The 26,925-nt window shown below is 46.6% G+C and overlaps 1 protein-coding gene across 1 annotated transcript in view; it reads left to right on the forward strand.

Moving 5' to 3' along the window:
- The window catches only part of Sorl1 (sortilin related receptor 1), a 159,350-nt gene that overhangs the window by 94,515 nt on the left and 37,910 nt on the right, over positions 1 to 26,925 (forward strand). The window contains exons 21-29 of the mRNA XM_075966276.1: positions 328 to 466; positions 6,515 to 6,688; positions 8,567 to 8,680; positions 11,917 to 12,039; positions 15,709 to 15,828; positions 21,006 to 21,131; positions 23,456 to 23,563; positions 25,082 to 25,213; positions 26,515 to 26,646. Coding sequence (XP_075822391.1) covers positions 328 to 466; positions 6,515 to 6,688; positions 8,567 to 8,680; positions 11,917 to 12,039; positions 15,709 to 15,828; positions 21,006 to 21,131; positions 23,456 to 23,563; positions 25,082 to 25,213; positions 26,515 to 26,646 — 1,168 coding nt within the window. The remainder of the gene's footprint in view (positions 1 to 327; positions 467 to 6,514; positions 6,689 to 8,566; positions 8,681 to 11,916; positions 12,040 to 15,708; positions 15,829 to 21,005; positions 21,132 to 23,455; positions 23,564 to 25,081; positions 25,214 to 26,514; positions 26,647 to 26,925) is intronic.

The following is a 26,925-nucleotide window of genomic DNA, read 5'->3' on the forward strand; positions in this document are numbered from 1 at the left end:
ACTTTCCTCCGGCCTTCATGGACGAGTGCTAGGCTTCTACCACAGCTCACATTTCAACAGGCTGAAAGCTGGGGTTAAGATTGAGGCACTTCACTGGCATCTGACTAAATGCACACTAGATAGTCTCTTCTCGGCCATTTTTCCCCCGGTGGGTAGTTGGTGAGGTTTCAGTAAAGGCACTGGCAATTGGACTTAAGTGAAAGTTTGGCCAGGCCTGTTATTTAGTTGTGCCCGCATAGTGCTGGCATGGAGTGACCCTTGTCCTCGTGAAGTGTCCTGAAAGAAGGGCCACTGATCGAGACTAACAGGCAAAGGTTTTCTCTTTAGAACGAAATCTACTGGGATGACTGGTCACAGCTGAGCATCTTCAGAGCTTCCAAAGACAGTGGAGCCCGGATGGAGATTCTAGCAAACCAGCTCACAGGCCTGATGGACATGAAGATTTTCTACAAAGGAAAGAACGCTGGTGAGACAGCCCCCTTGTCTGTGTCCCCAGACTTGGTCTCCAGAAAGGGGCTGCACGGGGGCCATCTCGGCTCCGTGCAGATCTGGCAGTTTGCCTCTCTGTTGTCACGACGACATGCACATTATTTCATTTCTTCCTAATGACATCTTAATTTCTTTCCTAATGATACACAAACAGCTGGAAGACAGCATGTTCTGCCTGCCTGGGGTGCTGGGCCTTGCTTGGTGATTACACCCCTTTCCTGCCCTTGGTTCCTCATGGGTGGGTGGTATGGGCTTCTGGTGGTCCCTGTGAGAGGCCCAGCATGCGCTTAATCCCTGTTTGGCACATTCACAAGGAGGGGTGCGTGTTGGACGCTCAGATGTTTGACTGCCCATTTAGCATACCTACCCCTGTGGCCACGCTTTGTGTACCTGTGCTGTTTTCATTCACAATCCCACCTTGAACGTCTGAACCGCAGGGAATGATGTCCGACCTTCTCTTCTTAATGCTTCACCAGTGCATAGCGATTAGTAGGTGCTCACTTCTTATTTGTTGAAAGAAGGGATGGCCAGAGAGGGGAAGAGCTTCCGTTTTCATGTTACTTATTTTTATTTAGATGCAAATCCCCACATGGCAGCTCAGGCTAGCCTGAAACTCACTGTGGGACTCAGGCTAGCCATCCCTCTGCCTCAGCCTCCCAAGTGCTGGAATTACATTCTTTCTGTTTTCTTTTTGAGACAGAGTTATGTTGCCTAGGTTTTCCTGGAACTCTCAATCCTCCTGCCTCAGCTCACTGAGCTCTGGGTTTACAGGTGTGCACCACACACTCCTGGCTGTGCTTCTTCTTGTAGAACTGTTGGCTCAGGGTTCTAGAACCTCTCATCAAGGTTTGCTCTGCTGCTCCTACAGGCCATGGTTGGGATTGTGGTAGCTTTCTTTCTTCCTTGAATGCCTGCTTGCTTATCTTGAAGGAGACTCCTGACTCTCCAGGAGAAAGTTGAGGCTTTGCCAGGAAAAATAGTCCTTGACTTTAAGCAAGCCTTCCTTATCTCCACAGGATTAAGTAGCTTCCTGGGTCTGCTGGCTTGCCTCTGTTGACATACTACTGGGTTCCCTATCTTGAACTATATAGTTGATAGATACTCTTTTGTGCTTATTGGCTCACCACATGAAGAGAAAATTGACAGGGAAAATAATACAGTTATAGATAACCACTGTTATCCCTTGGGAACTAAAGAAGATTGCATGAGAAAGCTCTCCAAATATAAATCAATAGTGTTTGTGTGGCTTTGCGATGTGTGTGTGGGGGGGGGGGTGGTGGTATCATGATCCTCAATTTGTAGAACCAAGAAAGAAATCATAGATATTAATTAGTCTTCCCGAAGGTTCTCACCAGTGTTAGTGGCTGCCACTAAATGGAGAAGCCACTTTTTCTTTCCTTTCCTTTCTTTTTTTTAGACAAGGCACCTGTTTTTATGGTTTTGTGTGGTTTTAGATTTTTGGTTTTTTGAACAGGATAATGCCACTCCAGCTAATTTTGAGAGACACCCGATCTACGAAGTCACATGAGATGATGGGGCCCTGCTTATCACCTCAGTAACATTCTCTCTAGGCCTGTGATGGAGGACACCATCCCCTCTACTCCACTTTGCAAGCCACAGGCTGTTCTCGAAGAAGCCACCTAGTCCAGCATAAATCTGTTTTTATTAATGCTCCTAGCCTGCTGGGTGTGTGCCCAGCAGCTTCTATAGACTGTTCGCAGTGGATCTGATTGTCTCGGGCTCTCCACATCCCGTCTTGGCTGCTTCTTAGCCCAGCAACCCAAGAACAGCTGAGAGTCAGTCACACCCAGCCTACACACAGCTGGGGAGCAGTCAGTCTGAACCCCTGCAGTCTGTGTGCTGGACAGGGTCTCAGCTGAGAAGCAGTCACACCCAGCCTACACACAGCTGGGGAGCAGTCGGAGTCCGAACCCCTGTAGTCTGTCTGTCTGCTGGACAGGGTCTCAGCATAGTCATCATTTCCTTTTCATGTCCTAAAGAGTGACTGTCACTTAAACTAGCTGGAGAAGAATAATTCAGGGTTGGGGGTGTGTGTCTAGACCTGAGGAAGGTGTGGTTTGAGAGAGAGAGGTGCTGGTGGGAAGACACAGACAGAGATGCAAGATGAGGGGTGACTGTCACTTTGGCCTGGTTGCGCTTAATGTGTCTCTTTGCTCCCCATTTGGGGTTTTCTTGTATCCTTCCTTTATACTGAACAGGAATTTTCCAGCAAGTGCCCAGACTCCTGGACAGTTTGAGTTAATGCTTCAGTGATGATTCTGGCTACTGGTGCCGTGCAGGCCCCTCGGCCTTAAGCTTGTTCACTTTAACCTCCCTCCTTCGGTAGCTCCCTAAGAGGGTATCCCAGTGCAGGATGCAGTGCCCGGCCATCCACCTTCAATATTTTTGTTATTCTTTCCTAATACGTGTAGGGTTTTCTATTTGCCAATGTATGATAATGGTAGGTGCATTTTTAGGGGACAGTTCTGTCCCTCTCACCGTACTAAGGTGCTTCACAGGTCTGAGTGATTGTCATTGACCGTTGCCAGATCCACACGTCTTCGCATACTCCCATTGTCTTTGCTGCCTGTGTGAAAGCCTGGTTCCGTAAACTGCCTGGTGAGAACTCGAGCCAAGTCTGAAATGTCAATGTCTGCAAAGCCATCAAGCTTCGCGCCCTCTGCCAGCGGTGGCTGGGGTGGCAGAGCCCTGGGAATGTGACTTTTTGTTTAGAAATCTGCAGTTTGTTGGCTGCTGACCTGCAATCAAAGTTGGGTTTGCGTGGGTTTGAGATACTTGGTGGCTAGTGAAAATGTTTCTGGTTTTGCTCTCTGGCTGATTTTTAGGGGAGCTACTACTGCTGGTTCTGTAGGAAGTTTCTCTCGTCCCTTAAAGGGGTAATTTTGCAAGATTATGGGCCTCTTCAGTTGATGCTGCCATGAGAAGTCTGCATTTCAGAGTTCTTTCAATTTTTCTCGAGAGCCTACTGTAAACACAGCTTCCAAGCATCTGCAGTCGGAGTGGGTATCTGTTTCTTGAGGCGACATGAATTTGGTAATTCCCAAATATTTAGATACTTAAGTGAGATGCTGTCAGTTTTTGGCTCTTACATTGATTCTAGAGGAATTTTCCAAAGAGAGAATCTGAAAATGTCCTGAGTATGCCTCGTGAAGACATCGCGGGCTAGGTCCGCCAAGGGGCATTTGTCTCTTCTTTCCCTGGCCTGATGGCCATCCTACTGCACATTGTGGTATTCTGTGTGGCAGGTCTGTGGTGGGTTCTCCCTCTGTCTCCGCTGGGGCTCTCTCATGAAGCACTCCCGTCTTCTGTTCTGTAGTTTGGTGCCAGCTGGGATGCTCTGCCCTGCCCAATTCCTGTCCTCAGACCTGGCAGCTTGCTTGGTCTAGCCCTGTATGACCTCTCATATTGCAGTGCCATCCGTCTTTGCCTGGATTAGTATATTTTTGTTGTTGTTGTTTGATTTTTTTTGAGACAGGGTTTCTCCATAGCTTTGGTTCCTTCCTGGAACTAGCTCTTGAAGACCAGGCTGGTCTCGAACTCACAGAGATCTACCTGCCTCTGCCTCCCGAGTACTGGGATTAAAGGTGTGTGCCACCACCGCCCCGCTGTGGATCAGCATCTTTAAGTAAGACCCACACTTTGGCTTCTTTGGCATGGACAGTTATTCATTCTGCATGTGAACATGCCTGTTATGTCATTTTATGGGCGCAGTTCATGTGCAGATGTCATCCTATAACTGAGCATGTTTAAGGGGCTTATTCTGTCAGCTCGCCTTTGCTTGGGACATAAACAACCCATCTCGTCGAACCTGCTTCGAGTTGTTTGTCATTAGGAGTGGCCCTGTGTCAACTCCTATAGTGAGGGCTGTGGTATTTGAGGCCAAGGAATCCTGGATTCCCACAGATGTCGGAGAAAGGCGGTGTCTAGGGATTCTGATCTGGTCAGCTGGCAGGTCTCCTCTGGTAATGAGGCTATTATGGTGGACTGAGTCATTTGCTGGAGTCTTTGAATGTTATATCATGTGAATGAAACATTACTCTATGTGCACGCGCATGTGTGTACACATATATACTTATATATGTGTGTGTTTGTATGTATAGTGCCTCATACTCTCTTTTTCTTAGCATCAAGATGACATCGTTGTTAAATCACCTTCCTTTTATTTGTGATACCACTTAAAGTTGTTGAGTTGCCAACACCCTCAAGGCCCTTGCCAATACTAATGATCATCTATAGTGGCGGTTACTGCTAATTGTCAGCCTGATAGAATCTAGAATCACAGTCGAGATGGGCCTCTCGGAGTATCTGTTGGGAATTATCTCCAGCACATTGGTCGAGATGGGAAACTCTGCACACTGTGGGTTTCACCATACCCTGGCTGGGATCCTGGCTGTATAGATAAACAAAGGGAGGGGAGCATCAACATCGCACCATAGTTTCTGCTTTTTGGCCTTGAGCTCAAAGGGTTCAGCTCCCCGCAGCTCTCCCTTCCATGACTTTTCTTCTATGATAGACTGTACCCTGTGACTGTAAGCCAGAGCAAACCCTGTCTCCTTTAAGTTGCTTTTTATCAGTAACAGGAAAAGAAACTAAAATATCTATGAAATTTGTTTCCCAGCAGAGACCCAACTTAGCTTATGTCTTGGGTGCATGGAAAGAGATCATATGGATTTCTGGGAGGTGTGTGAGGAGTTATGTCCATGAAATGAAATGATTCAACCAAACCAGAAGTTTGAGTTTTATAAAAGGTTTCAATGTTTATTTTCCCCAGTTTCATGATTAAAAGCTACAGGTAAAAGAAAAGAGTGCGAGGATTTTACGATTTCTGCGCCTTTACCTCTCCATAGCTGTGTCCTGTTAGTTGTGACAAAGTAGGTGTGATATCCTCCACTTCTACTGTAAAAGTGGGGGGCAGGAAAGCAAGTTGGCCGTGTCTGTCTATCTGTGAGACCCCAAGAGTGCCTGTGGAGTGTTTTGGACATGTTCTCCAGCATGCTTTTTACTAAGCCGACCCAAGGAAAAGATCAGTATAGTGGTTAGATCAGTACTGGGCTTGGCCCTTCTGTAGATTTAATGCATGATAGTGGCTAATCCATTTTATGTGTGGTTCCTCATTCAGCCAGTTAGCTGTGCTGTGGCACAAAGGACTTGAGAAGGGGAGACCATTACCTAGGTAGATATTTCGATGAAAGGCATTTGCACAAACCCATTTAAGCTGGAACAGGTTAAAAATGTTATTGAAAGACAAAGGAGGCAGTAAGGACCCAAAGATGGGAGATCTGCCCAAACCTTCAGGCGACTGCAGGTGGGCATGAAAGTCACCTTTCCTTCTGCTGGGGCTGTGAAAAGGACATAGAAGAGTCTTCATGTCTCCTTCAATTATCCTGACTCTGTAGACTGGACTTGCAGATCGGCCACAGCTACAGTTTACACACTGGTTAGGCTTCTGGGACCACTTTAGGTCCGAATCTGTAACCCTTCTCCTCATGCCAACTTCCTGGTTGATGTCTAAGTCTTCAGTAACTCAGCTCCATCCACCAGGAGGAACATCTGCTTCCCTTGAGCCCCAGCCATCTTTTAAACTTTGTACACGTGTGAGTGTTTACCTGCAGGTAAGTATGTGACCACACATGAGCCTGGCACCCACAGAGGTCATGAGGAGGCATCAGTACCATAGAACTGGAGTCACAGATGGTTGTGAATCATCTGTGAACCATCTGTGAAACACATGGGTGCTAGGAATGATACCCAGGTCTTCTAACGGAGCAACAAGTGCTTTTAGAGCCATATTTTTCAGCTCCATTGGCCCAAGCACTTGTGGAAACAAGTCACTGAGAAGCCCTTACTGTGTAGGTTCCTTCCTAGGGCTCTGAACAGAGGTTTATCCAGATACTTCCTAGGCTCCCCACTGCCGCATCCTGTAAGACGACCTTCAGTGGCTCATGTTCTTTGGCTCCCCCACGTGTGTGTTAACCCAACTCCTGTTTTTGTGTTTTCTCTCCAGGAAGCAACGCCTGTGTCCCTCAGCCCTGCAGCCTGCTGTGTCTCCCTAAGGCCAACAACAGCAGAAGCTGCAGGTGTCCAGAAGGTGTGACCAGCAGTGTCCTCCCCTCTGGGGACCTGATGTGTGACTGCCCTCAGGGCTATCAGAAGAACAACAACACATGTGTCAAAGAAGGTGTGGCCCCATTCCTTCCCACCCTTCTCCCCCTTCCCTCCTGATCTCAGTGTTTCCTAGCTTTTGGTTATTAGAAAATGTCCCACGTAGTAGAAATGATACCCATTGGGTACTAGTGAGAGGTTCTGGTTTGGGCTCTAAGGTCTCTGACTCTTCAGTCCCATTCACAAGAATCCTAGGTTTATTTATATAAAGGGCATAGCTGTGCCCCTTGGTTTAATGACAAACAACACAAGCTTTCTTCAGGCCCAACTTTCTTTTGTTTCGTTCATTCCTCTTCTCACCCACCCCTCTCACACAGGTTCTCCAACATGTGCCTTGAAAACCCTGAAGCAGCTTGCCTTCCAAACACAGCTGGCTAAACTCTGTCAGAGCAGACCACTCTGTCTGCCGTCGCAGAGCTGGGAATCGCTCAGACTTTCAGATCAGTGTTGGCCGGGCTCTGAAAGTCTCGACTTTCAAACTGCGAGCGATTAAATGACAGGAGAAGCCTCGTCTTTAGCCAGTTTGAGTTTGGATACATGGTTTTAAAATCTTTTCCTATGAGAATCTGACACCCCCTTCCCACGCCTGTCTTGTTGCTTGTTGCCAACGCCTCAGTCCCTAAACTCATATTTTTATCAGGGAGAGCCCAGGCCAGGTGGTCTTGGCGCGAAGTACTTGAATTGATGGCTGGATTCCTGTGTTTCCTTATTCTTCGGCTCCTATTTGCTCTGTAATTCTAGCCACACTTCTCTGAGCCAGGGCAGGCGAGTATACAATGGGAGCCTTATCATCCTGCTTCCTTAGAAAATACAAGTGGAGAGAAGATGACTCTCCTCCTTCCTCAGAAGCAGGAGGCTTCCTTTCATGTTCTGAATGGCATCTTAAAGCTATCTGGAAAGAAAGTCAACAGTGAATTATAAGAAGAAGGCAAAAGGTTTCTCCCAGTCACCACTGGAATGCTTTTGATTGTCCACACAGGCCAGGGGTGTCCTTGGCCCAGTGCTCAACAATGCTTTTGTGTCCATAGAAGTCCTTGCTTTGAAGAAGCCATGGGGGGAAAAGGAAAAGAAAGAACAGAATGTCATATTGTTGAAATCTTAATAAGCTGCTCAGTTATTAAATTAATGCATGTATAGCTATATAACTACACAGAATCATTCTTTCCTAACCCAGGATCTATGACTTCTGTGGATACTAAATTCCATGGATTCTCAAGTCCTTTATATAAAATAGCGTAGTGTATTTGCTTGTAACCTGTATCCAATTTGGTGTATACCTGCAGCTACCTCTAGATTGTTAGGAAGACCTGCTGCGGTGTACATACTATGCAGATAGGTGTTGAACTGGGAATGATACCACGGAGGTGAAAGTTTGTCATGTTCAATACAGATGCAGTTTCCCCCAAATACTTCTCCTGCTCTATTAGCTGAGTCTTGAATATGGAAACTGTGAGTACAGAGAGCCAGCTAGGTGTATATTATATCTGTGGATGCACCGCCTGGGTATGTCTGATACTCTGTAGACACAGCCACTTGAATGCTCGTTTGTGTAATTTATATTTTACTTTTGCTGATGGCAAGATCTGTCCCCCAGTAGACCCATCTGGTGTCAGCGTTTTCCTTTTCTTCATAGTAATCACCTCTAAATACTTGCGGTCTGCCTCATCTTCAGTTTTAATTTAAAGAAAAAGAAAGAGACTCTGGGGGTGGGGGTGGGGTGGGGGTATTTCCTGCCTCCTATGCACGTGCGCTCTCTTGGCCTCCCTCCCCACTCCATCCCATCTGTAGTGGAGTGGTGTAGGGGGAAGAGAAATGGAAACTGAAAAGGGAAAGTGTTGTGGCCCAGTGCTGAGAATAACTCCTGTTTCAACCCCACCCCGCCCCACTTGTTTAGAGAACACCTGTCTTCGCAACCAGTATCGCTGCAGCAACGGCAACTGTATCAACAGCATTTGGTGGTGTGATTTCGACAATGACTGCGGAGATATGAGTGACGAGAGAAATTGTCGTGAGTCTCCAGGCGTGGGAGAATTTCCAGGATATTAAACACGAACCCTTGCTCAGGAGGCTGACTGGTCCTTCTGGGTTGTGGCCTGTGGTTTAGGATACTGCCTGGCCACTTTTGTTGTGGTGTTTCTCTAAATAGATGGGATTTAGGCAGCAGGAAAAAAAACAGCTGTAAATATCTGTTAGATGTATTATTTTATATTGCACATGTAAATTTAAGTCGCAGACTATTTACATGTAAGCCTTCGAGGCTGAAACTGAGCTGACTTGCAGTGTGGGTCATGATCTTGGTGTGTGCACTGTCACACAGCTGGTAACTCTGGAGTGGATGACAGGTGAATTATTTGATTTGTAAATTTAATACTCAGACATGTCAAAGCCAGGTAACAGGTCCTCTTATGCTGTTTCAGCTAGCTAATGCAGGCTGCATGCCAGGCTGAAGGGAGATGGTTATAACTAATCTTACTGCCAGTGGGCCCAGAATGTGGGGAAATGTTGGAAGGTATATCACGTAAAAGTGACCTTTGTTTTGCCTGACTTCTATGGTCCAGCTCCATTTTATAGGGCCTAGAGGCAGACGTTTGCTTGACTTTAGCTCTCCTTTCCTGGCTTAAGTTTTAATGGCTTTATTGTCTCTTTATAAAAACATACACTCACAGATATTTATTTAACAGCCCTGTCTCAGGCTCTTTTGCTGGGCTGGATGTGGGTAGGAAATTTTGTGTCTTGAGAAGTTTCTGGAGGGTGCAGTAGAATGGCTGCTGTAGCTAGAAGTGTCTGTCCTGCTTGGTCCTGCAGCTGTTCATCCCAAAGAAACATACACAGGTTTATATTAATTATAAACTGTTTGGCCTATTAGCTCAGGCTTACTGTGAACTAGCTCATCCAACTTAAATTAATCCATAATTCTTGTCTATGTTTAGCCACGTGGCTTGGTACCTTTTCTCAGTAAGGCATTCTCATCTTTCTCTGCCTTTCCTCTTCCCCCTCACCCCACCTATACTTCCTGCCTGGCTACCGGCCAATCAGCATCTTTGCCATGTACAAGAGCATTATCCCACAGCAGTATGCTGTGATGGACAGGACTGAACCATCTAGGAAAGGCACCCAAATCAACTCCATTCGGCATGAATGAGGGTTCTGAGGAGCATGGGGAACACTGAGCAAAGGTGGAGGGAGGAAAGTGATGGGTATGGGAGCCGCATGCTCCCCAGTCTCGTGGATGATAGGGGAGGTAGCATGCAGGACATATCTGTGATCAACAGTTTTCTGGGTGTTCTGGGAATGGCAAATGGGAGCCACCCATGTGACGTGATAAGAAGTTACCTCTTGGAAGGATAAATAGTGGGTGGGATGAACTGGATGAGAGAGAAACTGTAATGACACCCAGTCAGGTCTGTCTTTCAAATCCATTACCCCTGGCTACCCAGAGGCTCTCTCGCCATGAGAACTGTAAGAACAGGTTAATTCAGGAAGCCTGTAGGCCCCGGCATTCTGTGGAGCACATGCTGGGGCCCCATGTGCCTTCACATAGACAGTAGGCATAGCAGAAGTAAAGAGATGCAAGCTAGTTTCCACATGTGTAGGACATGAGGCAGCAGGCCGTCCCTGTGCCCCAGGTTCAGAGTCTCCTAATAACTCCATGGGTGGACAGGAGCTTCTGTGTTTGCACAGGGGACTGCGAGCCTCAGCACTGTCCTCCCACAGACCTAGCCCCGTGACAGCTTTCTCCACAGTTTGAACCCGTGAAGTGGGTGAAATATGGGGATGTCTGCCCTCCTCCTGATTTGGTGTGACTGTCAGCAGAGGTTGACAGTCGCCCCCCCCGCCATCTTGTCCCTACACAAGCTTTCTGCTCTCCTCTCTCTCACATGTGTGAACCCACTTGGCTTAGGTCCCCACATGTCACATGTGATGGGATGAGGTGATAAGGAGTGTAAAACCTCTCTCCTGGGAATCAGACAGAGGGGCTGGATCTGTCCCTCACAGCCTCGCCTTACGAGGAGTGACATGCCTCTCCAGATGGCGAGCCAAGCCCTGTCCGCAGGCCAGGTTGCAGAACAAGGCAGGGTGCTGTGGCATGGGGTGAACTACAGAGACACCCTGTCAGCTGCCGGAGAAAATACGAGGGGGGTTGCAGGCGACTTGGGAGGGATATTGTCAGTCATTTTCCTCCCCGTTAAACAGACTCCTCCAGCTGGGTGGATGTCAGACACTCAGGTTTTGACGTGAATCCCCTACAGTCTTGTCATTTCGTATTCATCCCCTGCCTCCTACCATGAGCTCAATTACAGGGAAGAAATGGAACCTCAAATAAGAGCTGCTGGGACGTCTAACAGCAATGCCGCTGTTTGAAGTTTCATTTTACCGCGCCTCCACCCTCTGCTGCAGGATTCTGTCCTGCTCTTTGTGGCAGCTCCTCAGCAGCTCGCCAGGAGAGCAGCTCCCCTTCCCTGCACATCTCCCTAGGGCCTTCCTCTGGGCCTCGGGGTTTCCGGATCAGCTAGGACATTTCCGCTTAGGAAAAAGAGTTAATTGTTTCCCTACCCACCCCTATGGCAGGAGGCATGTTGGGGGAAAAAAGAGACACCTATCAGAAATCCATTGTCTCTAAAGTCTGCTTGATAGGTATGGCTGGAACCCTGTCTCCACAGTACTACCGCCAGGTACCAGTGCTTGGTGCAGTTTACCTGACCTTCACTTTGCTACAGAAAACAGGGTAGCTTAGGGAGGTGAGAATTGCCTGGGGAAGAGTTAGAGCTAGGATTCAAACCCCAGCCATCACTGCATGCAAACATACTTGTTTCTGCTGCAGGAGTCCAGCTATGCATTCCTTCACCTGTACGATGTGCCAGCTGCTGGCACAGGGCTGAACTTCACTTGTGGTAGTTCTGTAGACAACATGGTTTATGCCACTCACTCGGGCAGAGTGCTTCACAATCTGGGAGGATTTTAGGGGCCACGCCAGCCCCTCCCTCCTCTCCCACCCAGCCAGCAGTGTCTACGTTCTAGGCCCTGTCTCCGTCTATGGCTGGCCCTGGAGACACCCGCATGCCTTTACCTAACTTGCGCTGTGAATTTCAGGTTCCCTCCTATTTGTTTCTGTCATAAGGCCTGGGTTTAATTCTTGTTATTAACTGAAGCCCGCCTCCCTCTAGTTTTAACTGCTCTGCTGCTGGGAGGTTTGTAGACAAATGGGATGAACTGATATAATGTATCCTCTCTTTCCCTTTGTAGCAACCACGGTTTGTGATGCAGACACTCAGTTTCGGTGCCAGGAGTCTGGGACCTGTATTCCGCTCTCCTATAAGTGCGACCTTGAAGATGACTGTGGGGACAACAGTGATGAGAGCCACTGTGGTAAGGGCATGTTCTGGGGGGGTGGGGGTGGGCATGCTGCTCCCAGGGCTGTGTGAGTGGGTGGGGCAGGTTGGAGTAGAGCATTTCCAATGGATGATTGGATTTAGCATCTTCCAGCTGCATGCCCATTTCTGCCCTCCTGGCAGGGGCCAGTCACTTTTCCTCTGCCCAGCTTTTGTTGTGCCCCTTCACTTTCTCTCATGGGCATTCAGTTACTCTGGCAACGCTTATCTCTGGCTAGATAGGATGTTGGGTTCCTGGTTAGGAGATGGCATCTAGACTCACCCTCCATCACTTCTTGATGAGCCTTTGTTTTCCAATCTTAAAAATGGGTCCTGCTTTCTCTTTTGGGCACGGTATAGTGAGAGGTGAAAGCAAGGATGATTTTTTCTGAGTGAATTCAAGAGTTCTTTGTATTTTTCATTTTATTATTATTGTGTGTGTTTATGATGTCTATGTGAGTGTGTGTGCCATGGTTTGTATGGGTGGGGAAGGGCCATGTATGTGTGTATGTGGAGGGGGAAACAGCTGCACAGAGTACAGTTGGGTCTCACCACCACCTCTAAGTCGGATGTTGGTCGTGGGGTCGAACTCAGCCTTGCACTGTAAGCACTTTCCCCCACTGAGTCGTCTTTCTGCCCCACCAAGACTCACTGGGTCCTTAATATAAACTATAAGAGACCCCCCCCCCAAACACACACCTTAGATCAAGTGGAATAATAGCCCCAGGATCTTACCTTTGTGACCTTTAATTTCTTTCTTTCTTTTTCTTTTTTTTTTTTTTGAGACAAGGTCTCTATATAGTCTAGAGTGGCTTCGACCTTCAGATCCTCCTGCGCGGTCTCCGGAATGCTGGGCATACAGACACGTGCCTCCGTGTCCAGCTGCACAGATTCATTGTTATTCTTCTTTAAATCAATCTAACGTCATCGACTCTGTTAGACGTTGTCTGGCAGCATTGGTTTAGTATGGGCTTTCTAAATGGAGGTTTTTGTGTTTGGAAGAATGATGTTTTGCCATCACAGGGACTAGGAGGGCCTGGCATCTACTCTTTGACTGGGGTCCCTCTTAACGCTCCCCTCAGTGGGATTATTCAAAATGACAAGATCGTTTCACATCAGAATGGGGACCTGGGGCTCATGCCTCCCCTTTTGTAACACCTTTCTGTTGTGTGGCACCGTCATGCCAATTCTGTGAGCCCTGGTCCCGAGCTGTTACTGTAGAAGGAGATTTTATGCAGTGTGCGTGTAGTGTGCCAGCCTGGGAACCTCTCAGATTGAAAGGGAAGTGAGAACGGAGGCCAGACGCCAACCCAGACATGCTGATGAGTTGCTGAGGCCCTGATGGCCCTCCCTTCTGTCCACAAGGTCAAGTCTAGCCAAATTGTGTGTGTGACACGGACAAGGCCTGCTTTGTTTGCTGTGAGCAGGTGGTTTGACTCACAGGGACTAGATCTTGTGGAGCAGGGGCTGTTCACAAATCATGTCAGCACAAACAGATTAGTGGACACATTCAGGACCGCTGTTGCGTAGAGTGTATCCTGGCATGCCTAGGCGAGGAATGAGGAATTTTGTTTTATTTTTTTGTTTCATAATATTCTTTCAGCAAATGCCACTAAAAATAACCATGTGATCTAAAGGTTTTTTTCTTCTTTCTTCCATTTCTGCCCCAGAACTCAGAAGGCTGAAGTGTATAGATAGGGTAGAAATGTACCTTTTCTAGAAGACATGTAACCCCACTTGGTTCCAAGTCTCTGTTCTCTAGCTCCATCTCCAGGCAAATCACTGAGCACTCAGTGGCTTTAGCATCCCTGTTCTCCATCATGAACCATTATCCTGCCCCATCATGAGATCCTACTCTTCGTAGTTCTCTGCTGCTGGCCCACCTCGTAAATCTCAGGCTCTCTTCATGAATGCCTTATTCGCCACCTTTGCTAATAACCTGCCTTTGAGGAAAGCAACTTGGACAGCTGCCCTGGGTCCCATGCTTGGCTCTTCTTGTTTGCTGTCATCTTTAAAATTAATTCTACTATTATTATGGTTGTTATAGTGTGTGTGTGTGTGTGTGTGTGTGTGTGTGCATACAGGCACCATGCACACATGTGGGGGTCAGAGGACAACTTCATGGAGTTGATTCTCTTCTTCCATTTTTACATGGGTTCTGAGGCTGGAACAAAGGGTGTCATGTTGTGAGAGGGGCAGCAGGCCGCTTCCCTGCCGCCCCAGCTCCCAGCCACCTGGCTAGCTTATGCCGCGAAATAATTACACGGAAACTGTATTCTTTTAAACACTGCCTGGCCCATTAGTTCCAGCCTCTTATTGGCTAGCTCTTACATATTGATCTAACCCATTTCTAATAATCTGTGTAGCCCACAAGGTGGCTTACCAGGGAAGATCTTAACCTGCATCTGTCTGGAGTGAGAGAGTCATGGCGACTGCCTGACTCGGCTTCTTTCTCCCAGCATTCTGTTCTGTCTACTCTGCCTACCTAATTTTCTGTCCTATCAGGCCAAGTAGTTTTCTTTATTAGTTAACCAATGAAAGCAACAGATAAGATACAAGACCCACCTCCATCAGTGTCAGGTTTGCATGGCAAGTACCTTCATCTGTTGTGCTGAGCTGGTAACCTGCTCCACCATTCCTGTTGTTTTGAGGCTTAAGACAGTTCCTCTTGGAAGTTCTGTATCTTGGTCCTTTTGGGCTTCTGTAAAAAAAAAAAAAGACCATATGACTTATCAATAATAGATTAATTTCTCCTTGTCTTGGAGAATTGGTGCCCAGGTCAAGGTACCAGCAGATTTGCTATCTTGTGAGGGCCCTGTCTATTGTATGGTGCTTTCTCTGTATCCCTAGATGGCAGAAGTGGTGAAGGGCACCTTCTCCCTCAGTGGGGTCACAGATTCCACTCTTAATCACCTTCTAAAGGTCCATGTCCTGCTGCACTGGTGACAGTTTCCATGTAGGGATTTGGGGGTGGGAACACGTTCAGGCCTCAGTGGGATTTCATGAGTCCCCCAGGGCCTGGGAAAGATAGTCTAGGGACTCCATAGTGAAGCTGCACCACATCACTGGCCTCAGGAAACTTTCCTCCTAAAGAGCAAATCCATGAGCATCCCAGAGGAAAGAAAGTCCTGAGCTGCATCTCCTCCTTCAGAGATCTCAGCTCTAAGCCCACTTTCCTTGAGGCGAGCATCTTCCAGTGATTGGCTCACATGACCTCTTCCTCAGCAGTGTGTCTCTAGGATCTTCTGTCTTTCTGTCTGTTCTCTGGCCTCCCTCATCACGGGATCCCAGCTTCCTTTCCATTGCCATAGCGGGGGAGAAATCTTTGTGGAGTACACTAAGTGGATGCCATGATAAATTGATAAATGGGAGAGGTGAGGTTTTTTTCCCTCTGAGTTCCAGGGTGTCGGTATCTCAGCACATATAGAACCTGTTTCCAGCATGCATGGCAGGAATTACTCCGGGTGACCTTACATCCTCGGTTTGAGGCCTTTCTGTCCGGTGTCTGGTAGATCCGTGGTGGATGGCTCCTGACGAAGGTCTCTGTGTCCACGCTGTCAGAAGGATGGGTGGCTTGTGTCCATTTCCGACTCCTTAGATGCTTAACCTCAGCAGCCAAATTCCGAGCACGACTTCCCAACACCATCCTGTGCTTCTTCCCCTGCAGAGATGCATCAGTGCCGCAGCGACGAGTTCAACTGCAGCTCTGGGATGTGCATCCGCTCCTCCTGGGTTTGCGACGGAGACAACGACTGCAGGGACTGGTCTGACGAAGCCAACTGTACCGGTCAGTACCGCCTAGACCTAGGAAACGGCACTCATCTCTTTGTGTACCAGTGGGCACTGAGGCCTTAAGTGAGCATAGAAATTAGCCGCTGAGAATTAGCATGGAAAGCATCTAGGTCAGCCCTCCTCAGAGTCCGTGTATGATGAGGGTATGAACTATGAGCAGAACTGCACAGTGTCCTGAGGGAGTTACATTCTGGAGTCTTCTTAGTTCTTCAGGACCAGTAAGTGTAAGCCATTCACACAGACTGACTGTTTTCTCTAGGAACCGTGCCTTTTTTTAAGATTTATTTTTATTTTTATGTGTACTAGTATTTGCCTGCATGTGTGTCTTTGTACCATGTGCATGCAGTGCCCTCAGAGGAGGTTAGAGAAGGGCATCAGATCCCCTAGAACCGAAGTTACAGATAGACGTGAGCTGCCAAGTACATGGTTTGAGTAACACTAACCTAGCTAATGCTGTCAAAGTGGAGCATCCAGGGTTCACTAAAGCAGTTAAGATGCAAACTGTATTTCTTTGAGTTAAGAGTTCATTAGAATAAAATTGGAAACCTCCTGAGTGGGTCATGAATGCTGGACAGTGTAAGGTAGGGACTATGTTCTGATTCCTCTCGTGGTTTCACCCATGTCTACATTGTTTTTGTGAATGAATGCATGGTAGAAGTTTGTAGAATAGTGTGTGCTATTGGGAAACTGGAGTGAACATTGGGTAGTTTTGGGAGTTGGGAAGGTTGTGAGAAATAAACACATCCTTTATAATACTATTGCTTTGACTCTATGCTTTTATATGACTATAATATTTTCAAAACTAAAATTAGAATAGAAAATGTCCTGAATTACTGGATTGCTCTAGAAGCTAGAATTCAGTTTGGTCCTATGCACTCCAGAGCAGTAGCCCTGTGTATCTTTAGGATGCTCTGTAGCCCTGTGTATCACTAGGATGCTCTGTAGGCCTGTGTATCACTAGGATGCTCTGTGGCCCTGTGTATCATTAGGATGGTCTGTAGTGTCCCCCAGTCTCAGCCCTGAGAAGGCCACGTGGTTTCCGGGCATTGTCTCGATGTCTGCCTCTACCCTGAGAGGGGGCCAGGATAGTGCTCCTCTGCATCATGTATGGCCTGTTGAGGAGGAAAAGCAGGCTGTCACAGGAGCCGCTGTGAGCCCAGGAGCATGTGGATGCTGTCTGTAGGCTTGAGTTTGGGTAGCTAATTAATGTGTCAGAAGGGTGTGCCTGGGCATTTCGTATGTAAATTACAGCCTGATTGAACGTCTTGTTAGACCAACCCAGCCTCCAGGAGCTTGTACCAGACTTCCAGAATAGACTAGCATTGCAGTACTATGGGTGGGCATGTCATAAACTTCAGGTTTCCTCTCTGGTTTCCTGTAGGAAGGTTTCACTGGTGGAACGCCAATTTTGCCATTTAACTGCAACCTTGTGCCAATGGCTCTCCAGTTCTTTTAAGGCTGATTCTCCTCCTTGCTATCTCCAAATAGCTGGAGGGTGAATCTGAGCTCACCGTGCCTTGGGCTTAGCACTTCAATTCCTGACCTATTGAATTAAGACAAGGAAGATGGGTCAGGGTCTGGTGGTCTCAGCTCACTGTGCCCTCTGTGTTGTGAGTTCTCCTTGTTCTCATCCCCTATGGTACCCAGGCTCTGTCTGCCGTCTTCATTCCTTCCCACACACCCTAATTGTTTTGATATTCACTTCAGAAGTATTTTGTCTTGTCGCTTACTATCTTTCCTCTCTCCTCTCTCAGGTATATAAGCACTTTAAATCCAGGCCCACAATTCCAAAATTAAAATGCTTAGTAAACTCTTGAATACTTAAAAGCACTGTATAATTAATATTTCAATTTCATCTTTTAAAAATTTGAGCATTAGAGTTGAGAATGTAGATCAATGATAGAGCATTTGCCCAGCGTGCTTCAAACCCTGGGTTTGATTCCTATCATCTCTGAATAAATAAATAATAAATAAATAAATGTCTAAAACTTGGTTGTTGTTATTACTTAAGTTTCTATTTGTCATCTCTCCATCCATCATCTATTTGTCTGTGTCTCTATCTCATCATCTGTCTATATATCTCCTATCCATCTATCTATCTATCTATCTATCTATCTATCTATCTATCTATCTATCTATCTATCCATCCACACTCTATCTACACACACTCTATCTATCTATTATCTATCTATCTATCTATCTATCTATCTATCTATCTATCTATCTATCTATCTATCATCTATCTATCTATCTATCTATCTATCTATGTATCTATCTTTCTTTCTTTCTTTCTATCTTGTTTCAGAGATAACCTGTAAATTCTTTCTAGTTCTCTTTATACTTTTTAAATATCATTAATTATTCTAATTTAGTCATTGTAACATGGTCTTTTTTAATACCCTTCCTAGGAGCCCAGTGCTTTGTAAGAAATGAGACAGCGGTCCTCCTCCTTAGACTACAGTGTTCACCTGTGTAGGCCTACTTCTGTGTGGGAAATGATTTTGGTCAGGTATTCTAACAGATTGTGATAGGGTGGGGAAAATCAAAGTCAGAGGACAAGCGGTAGGATGCTTACCCCACCAACCCCACGGTCACAGTGACTCCCATCATGCAAAGCGTCCTTAAGTCCCCCAAATCCTGCACCCAAATCAGTCATCCTCTTCATCGTTGTAACTGAAGTATTATTTTTGAGCACATACCATTTCTCAAACACTTAAAACGAGAGGAATATTCAATTACTCAGAAGATTGTGTTTTTTAATCCAGAAAAGGAAAAACTTATACATTCTAGGCATTGCTGGTCACTTGAGCAAAACTATGCAAACTGAAGAACCTTACTGGGCTCAGCATCTGGCTAATGTCCGGGGATCTTTAAAAGCCTTCTGGGGTTGTCATTTAGAAACCACCCCAAGCACTTTGAAATTGTTTTCAATTAAAAACAGGCATACAGAGTGGAAAGCAAGTAGCTTCTCGTGGTAATAGCTTTAGATGACTTTGTGCCAAGGAACCAGGCTGAAGCTTGTTACAGGTGGTCAGATTCTCGGCATCAATAAACCCCAAAGAATCTAGGTAATGGCTGTTAGTGCATAAAAACTCAGGTAACACACACGATTCATGGGTCCCTCTTTTTTAGCACGAGTATATATTTTTTAAGATGATTAATGGATTCTAGATGCCTGAACTTGTAAACATCAAAAATTCCCCGTAGGCTTATGTGTGTGCCTCTTCAGTCTTCAAAGAGATGAAAAGACAGATAATGGATCATACTTATTTTAAAATGCTTTGAAGAACCAGGGTTGGTTATTTCTTGCCATTACAAAAGAATAGCCTTCAATTCAGTAGAAATTCTGGAGGACACTATAAACCAATTTTCCCAACTCTTCAACAGCAAGCCATCAGTCATCTCCATTGAATAAAAATGTGTAGCTTCTTCTTCTTAGCAGCCTGCTCTTATTTGTGCCCTCCTGTTGGGAGGATGTCTATTTATACAGCTGGACCAACAAGGAGCCAGCCTAGGTTACAGTCGTTCCTTGCCCATGGTTTTGCTCTCTGCGATTTGACTTTGGATGGTGGTCAATTGCCATGCAAAAAGAGAAAATTCCAGAAATAAACAATTTTAAAATTATAAATGAGTTTTATGCCATATAGTATGATTGTTCTATTTTATTATTAGCTGTTGTTTATGGTTATTATTTCTGTGATTAAGCATCATAGTTATGTATATGTTAGAACATAGATTTGCCATGTTCAGTAGCATCTGAAATTCTAGACATCCATGCAGTGTCTCAGAGAGTGTCCCCTGTAAATCAGGAGAACCGATGATTTCTTTATGTCAGTTGTGAACCATACAAATTCTGGCTTTTCTTCAGCACTTAACAGAAAACAAAACCCAGTTTCCTCTTTCTTCATGAGAGGATGAAAAAGTCCATTACACTTTGGCTTGGGTTGGATGCAAATATTGTCTACTTGAACTAATCTTTGAGGTTTAATAACTTGTGCACCAATGACTCTGTTAGTTTCTGACAGCACCTCTAAGGCCTGGTGTTGTGCATGCCTGTAATCCTAGCCCTCAATTGCAGGGAGGCAGAGCCAAGTAGATCTCTGTAAGTTCAAAGCCAGCCTGGTCTGTACAATGAGTTCCATGGCAGCCAGGGTTACATAGAGAGAGACTGACTCAAGCTGACACAAATAAATAAATGGGTAAACCAAAAACAAATAAAATACTGCATCTCTCTGTCTCATTGGCTTCTTTTTAGGTGTTTGTACTGGATGCTAAGTGTGGCAGATGTTGCTCTTGACTTTATAGAAGGTTTAGATCATTCCACGCTCCAGGCTTACTTTCTTTGAGATTCTGGATGAAATCATTGTGTTCTGTGGCAGGTTTCCACATCAAAAACTGGGTAGTGTTACTTAGAATTACATGAAGTTCCGTCGCTTCATAACTTAGATGAACTCTCAAGAAGCCAGGATAACGTGATAAAATTGAGGCCTCTACACAGTTGCTGAGGGAGGCTTAGAACCTTCCTTCCAGAACACACAGCCCCTCTTCTCTCTGTAGATATGTATTTCTGTATCTCTGGCATCTCTAGGAGCGGCCCTACGTGAGAGTGTGAAAGGGCAGCACAGTCTGCTACTGTTACAGCAGTGTCTGTGTCCTAATCTCTCCAAGCCAGTCTCTCAGTTGTAAAATGGCCCATTAATTGTAAAGCTCGAGTCTTCTCTGTGGGTGCCCAGGCCTATCCACTGACTTAGGGAACCCTGTGTAACCTGCAGATGCCTGCTGAGACATTCTGGATGACTTCTTGGTGACCTTGACCCATGTGCAAAGGAGCCATTCTTATAGCAGTGACTGTAGCACCTCCTCCTCTTCTCTTTTTCCAAGTGGTTGTGGTGGACACGATGCTGTGTACCAATGGCTGGTAGATATTGATAGAGGGAGAAGTCTCCCTGGTCTCCTGTCCCCTGCCCTCGCTTGTCTCTTTAGCAGTGAAGATATTACTAAGGGAAAACTACTTGTACCTCAAGTTCAGCCCTAGGTACTTGACTCTCCACCAAGGCAGAGCTCAGCTGCTCCCAAAGTCCCCGCCTTGATATCTAATGTAGGACTTTCTTCTGGTAGGTGATGGGGGAGGGGGCACAGAAGGAATGATTTGGTCCTCTTTTCTGTTGACAGCGATCTATCATACGTGTGAGGCCTCCAACTTCCAGTGCCACAATGGCCACTGCATCCCCCAGCGGTGGGCATGTGATGGTGACGCAGATTGCCAGGATGGTTCTGATGAGGATCCCGTCAGCTGCGGTAAATGCAAATTCCCTGGTCCCCTGCCTGGCCCTTCTCCAGGGGGGGGGGGGGAGCTGTCATTCAGGGGAGGATCAGCTGATGTGCCCGGCAGGTGAAACTGTTCTCCCATGTTAGCAGTTACACACACACACACACACACACACACACACACACACACACACACATACACACACACACACACATACACACACACACCCTGCTACTACAGTAATAAAGCAACATACACAGAGCTTTTCTACTTGACTGTTATCATTTCTTTTGCTGACATTCTGAATTTTCATAGGAGGGCAGTTATTGTGGACAAATGTCATTATATAAATTTTGCATAATCTTCTTTCACTTTCCAAAGCCTAAAACTAGCAATTTCCATATACCTGCATTTCCTGTGTTGAACATTTTTCTGTGAGATGCATATTTATTTTATATTAATTATGATTATGTGATTTATCTAGCTGATCTCTGTTGAGCATTTGAGAGCGCTCCATTCTTATTGTTAAGCCAACACAACCCTCCATGTCCTTCGAAGGCTTGTTCTGCCATTGAACCATTTCCTGGGACACTTTGCACGGTGTGGATTGATGGTGGCAGAAGCTCCCATGCTTTCCCATGGTTCCCTTCGCTGCTAGGTTATCTTAAGTGCTCTCTCCCCATCCTGTACCGCGTATTCCCTGTCGTCTCCCTTGATATTAGACTTTATCATCCTAGCTGGTTTTGGCCTTTATCAAAAATTATTTTACTTAGCAGCATTCACATCTTCCCAAATCCTGAGACCCACAGATGTTTTCTCTGTCTGAACGATGCTTTTTGACTGATTTTCTAGGAATGGTGACTTTTTACCAGATTGCATCTCATCTCCTTGCCTTGGAGCTAGTCTTTGTAGAGCTAACGGCAAGGCCCTGGGCTCTCGAATTCTCTGCTCACCCCGGTAGATCTGCCTTCACTTCTAGCAGCACTCCACTGCTCAGGGGGGAGAGGCTTGGGGTAAACTGTGCGGTTCAAGCATTAGGATAGCTTCGTTCTGATTTCAGTTCCACTTGAAATAGCTGCAAAACCCCAGGCTCTCAACATCTCTAAGCAAACATACTCCAAAAGGACTTTGCCTTAGGATTCCTGAAGAATAAGAGTTAAGATACAAAGTGTTTTATAGAGCAGGATTTAATAACTAGGATTTTGTGTCCTTTTTCCCCCCTAGTCACTGAAACTTTTTTTTCTTTCTTATAAAACTATAATGAATTTTCACTAGTATAGTCAGGGAGCTGGAGGTAGAAAAAGCATAAATGGGTCTATAGTAAACATTGCCCTCCTGTCTACCTTGCCTCTGTAGGAAACCATAATCTAATGGTTTTACATATTGGTTAATATTTTTGAATGTCTGTGAATCGTTCTGTGCGTATATAGCTATGTGCTGTCTAAGGATGGTCCAGTCAGTGATGGGCTGTCTTTACAATGGTCCCATAAGATCACATGGGAGTCATGGGGAGATGCAAAGTTCTGTCAGGTAATGACCCCTTCTGTAGCCTTCCTCTCATCGTGGTGGGATGTGTCACTTGTGTGTTTGTGGTGGCACTGTGTAAATGAGCCTCTTGCATTGCCAGCCGTATCCACACGCGGCACACACAGTTACATGTTGTATGCGACGCTCGGATAGTGATAACAAACATGCATGCTGCTGTTTGTGCTCACTGTATGATCTTTATCCTTTTTATCACTGTTATAGACCCCTTCTCGCAGGACGGTCAGCAGTAGGGCCTGCCATTTCACCTTGTGACAATGTCACCCTGCACCTCCTGCAGTAGAGCAGATTACAGACACACTTGGCAGCACACCCCCCCCCTCTGTCATATACAATATGAATACAAATTCAAAGGCACCACGTGTTAGGCCTCTTGTAAACACACAATATGCCATGAGTGTTATTTTGTACCTTGTTTTTTTTTCTTTAAATAGTTATAGATCCTGGAGGAAATTTTCTATCGTAGTCTTCTTCAGACTTTTTATGGCCAACTTCTCCTCCACTGTTCAGCCATTTATTGATCAGTCCCTACGTGTAGATGGCTTGTTGCTGGTACAAAGTGTTCCAGTGTAACACTTGGGCTTACGCTACATTATGTTCAGCTACATTATGTTCATATATTATTTTTGAATTGTATAAATAGAACACAATTTGGAATTGCAGGGTCAAAGACATATGTCAATGTGTAGCTTTGCTAACCATTAGCAAACTACCCTCGAGGTGGTATGGGGTCTGTACCCTGCCAACAACTGTGGGTGCCAGCCTGTTTTTTTCTCTGTCATTCTTCTGTGACTGACTTCCATTTCAGAGAAAAAGTGCAATGGATTCCACTGCCCAAACGGCACTTGCATCCCGTCCAGCAAGCATTGTGACGGCCTGCGGGACTGCCCGGATGGCTCTGACGAGCAGCACTGTGGTGAGCCCACTCCCTGCCCTAGTGGACTCCAATCTGTTCATCTCTGCGGTACCTGGTCCCAGAGTGCTGGACCTAGAGGATGAGTTAGGCAAGGCACAGGGAGAGGGATGTGCTAAGGTAGGCAGAGTGATGGGGGGGTCAGGCCATACTTGGGTAAAGGTTGCCATTTGGCTGCCCTGGGTATGATCAGCTGCCCGATTGTTTTCACCTGGGCTCTTCCCTCTTCTTCGTGACTGGCTTTATTACTGTTTATTACTGAATATCACTTGAGGGGTGTTTTAGGCCAGATGACCCTTTTTTATCCCCTTTTCAATTCTCAAAAGGTTTTCTATGGCACACATCTGTGGAGAACGCTGGAAATAGCTGGGACTTTAAAAAACCACAGCATCTGGGGGCGACCCCAGACAGTCTGAGTTAGTCTAGAGTGTGACCTCGGTGTTGAGATATCTCCCTCTTTTACAGTGTTCCATGCTATTCTATTGTGCAGGCTAGATCGAGAGCAAATGTGTTAGTGCAGGTGCTGCGATCTGGCCTCTAGGTAGGGTCCAGCCCATCACTCAAAAGCAAACGTGTTAGTATGGGCATGGCTGCCTGGCCTGTGGCCAAATGCATGCCGTAGCCAGCTCTTCTGAATGAAGTCGCATTGAACACACTGGATATCACCTGTTTATTTGTTGCTTGTGGCTGTTCTCATGCTATCATAGTGAAACTGAGTAGGCAACAGAAGCTATGTTTTAGGCTTCTGTGAACAAAGCCTAATGCCATGGACTTCTCATGGGAACAACAGCTTAGGCTCGACATGTTTGTACACAGACACACACATTTGGGGAGCGGGAATATTATAAGTTATTCATTCATAAGATTATGAGGGCTATCAAAGGCAGTTATTACTCAACTCCAGGTTCCATCTTGCTATGCATTCGCATGGTCTCTTCATGCATTTCTGATGTCTGTTCTTAAAGGGACACCTATCCTATTGTGGCTTCTTTAATCCTAGCGACCTTTAAACCTGAGTCGTTTTTCTAAAGGGCCTGTCTCCAGATAGAGTTAATTACGTTGGGCTTAGCTCTTCAACAGAGATACTGAAGGCAGGGGTTCAATTGAGCCTGTAATACTGGTTTCTTGTAGATAATAATTGCTGACCTCTGTATCAGAGAGTCGGTGTCAGATTAATCATGGTGAAGGTTTGAACTTGGTGCTAGGCAGCTCTAGGTTGTAGTGTGGGCTTCTCCCTCGTTAGCCATGTGCCCTTGGTGGGGAGAGAACTTGATGCTGCGATCCTTATTTCCTTGTTTTATATGCAGAGATAATAAAATGTCTTATAATGTTGCCTCGGAGGTTTTATGGTGCGCTCTATGGCAATGCTTTAGCTTGGAGCCTTGCATTAACAGGTACTCCGTCCACAGAGGCTCTCACATCCCTGCAGATGGTGGGTCAGTCCATGTGCATTTGGTCAGGACTGTCGAGCGCCCCTGCCGCCTCAGGCACTCATGGCTCTTCCTCGCCACTCTCTTTCAGAGCCCTTCTGCACGCGCTTCATGGACTTCGTGTGCAAGAACCGCCAGCAGTGTCTCTTCCACTCCATGGTGTGTGACGGGATTGTCCAGTGCCGTGATGGCTCCGACGAGGACCCCACTTTCGCCGGATGCTGTGAGTGGATGGGTGGGGAGGTCAGCCGCTCCGTGGGACCCCGAAGACTCGTGTGTCCCAGCCTTCTCTTTGTGGTTGTTCCTTTTCTCACGTATGCACTGATGCTTTGTAACTATCCATACACAGTGACCAGGTGACCGACCGGTGAGTGACCAGGACCTTGGCTCAAGGGTCACCTTGTGGGAGAGGCTGGCCTGCCATTCGTATTGAGGAGCTAATCTTTGTAGCACTGCTTTGCCCCAGTGGTCCCAATAGTGCATACTTTATTTTACATCTCCTGCTGCAAAATGCCCCTGGCTGTTACTTTGGTGTCACGGTGACCGAACAGCTGGCAGAAACAGCTGTAAAGAGGGAGATTCTGCTTGGGCTCGTGGTTTCATAGGGTTTGGTCCGTAGGATTTGGTCCATGGCTATTTGGCTTCCAGTACTTGCGCAGAATATGACGGTGGTAGCAGTGTGCTGGGAAAGAACATGTCACCTCAGGGAACACAGTGAGCAAAGTGCAAAGGGTGCTGAGGACCCAGTACAATCTCCAAAGGCCCAGCCCCACTGCCCTACTGTCCCAAGTTAAGTCCCACTTCCGGGGTGCCATCGCTTCCCAACATAGTGGCAGTAAGTAGAGAGCAAGTGTTCAAATCAAAGCCGGTTAAGGGTTTTTCACGTTCAAAGCACAGCACTAGGTCTGTGCACGTCTTGAACTGTCATAGCAAAAGGCTGCAGACTGACTGAGTGGCTCAACCACCAGGAACTCTGTTGTTCACTCGTGAGGTGTTGATAGCACCGTCTCGGGCCTCCCCCCTCCCTGGTAGATGCTGTCTTTACCAGTGTCTTTCCTGATCTTTCTTCTCTAAGCATCTGTCTAAGCTTCCGCTTTTGCTGTGTTTATTTATTTAAAGGAACAAGGTCAAGGTCCTGCTGTGTTGCCTGGGTTGGCACTGAATCCCTGGGTTTAAGTGGCAGTCTTTCCCTAGCCTGCCGAAGGGTAGGGACTTTTCTTTCTAAGCACACTAGTCTTACTGGATTCGGGCACACCTTGATGGCCATGTTTTAATTTACATTCCCTTGTTGAAAGCATCATCTCTAAAGCAGGTGTGGTATCGGGGGTTAGGGGTCCAGCCCTGCTTGTGGAATGGCTTAGTTAACAGTGTGCTCTGCTGAGACCGAGTCCGCCCTCAATCTCTCGAGGCCCCCTTAGCTCCGCAGTCTCTCAGCAGAGGACCTTTGCCTCCAAGTGGCCCGGCTGCTCAGAACTCTCTAGCACAGAAGCGACCTGGACTTGACAGATGTTTGTCACCTTCTAGCTCAAGACCCCGAGTTCCACAAGGAGTGCGACGAGTTTGGCTTCCAGTGTCAGAACGGGGTGTGCATCAGCCTGATTTGGAAGTGTGATGGGATGGACGATTGTGGCGATTACTCGGACGAAGCCAACTGTGGTAAGAAAACCAGGAGACCCGCCTGCCTCGGCCGGCCTTCCAGTTACAGGGAGACTGTAGGGCAGGGATGCTCAGACATCTCACCTAGAGCCTTGCCTTCCTCCTCTTCAGCAGCATAGGAGGGATGGATGAAGAGGGGATTATATCCCGGAGGTGCTGCGGGATGTTTAGCCTACTCCTCCCTTCCCCCATTGGGAGGGCCACATCACACATAAGGAGTGTAGTGGGTAAGCAATCACGGTGTCTTAGTTACTTCTTCTGTGGCAACATACACAACAG

Source organism: Microtus pennsylvanicus, chromosome 3 (assembly GCF_037038515.1).
Source record: "Microtus pennsylvanicus isolate mMicPen1 chromosome 3, mMicPen1.hap1, whole genome shotgun sequence".
In the NCBI taxonomy this organism is placed as follows: Eukaryota; Metazoa; Chordata; class Mammalia; order Rodentia; family Cricetidae; genus Microtus; species Microtus pennsylvanicus.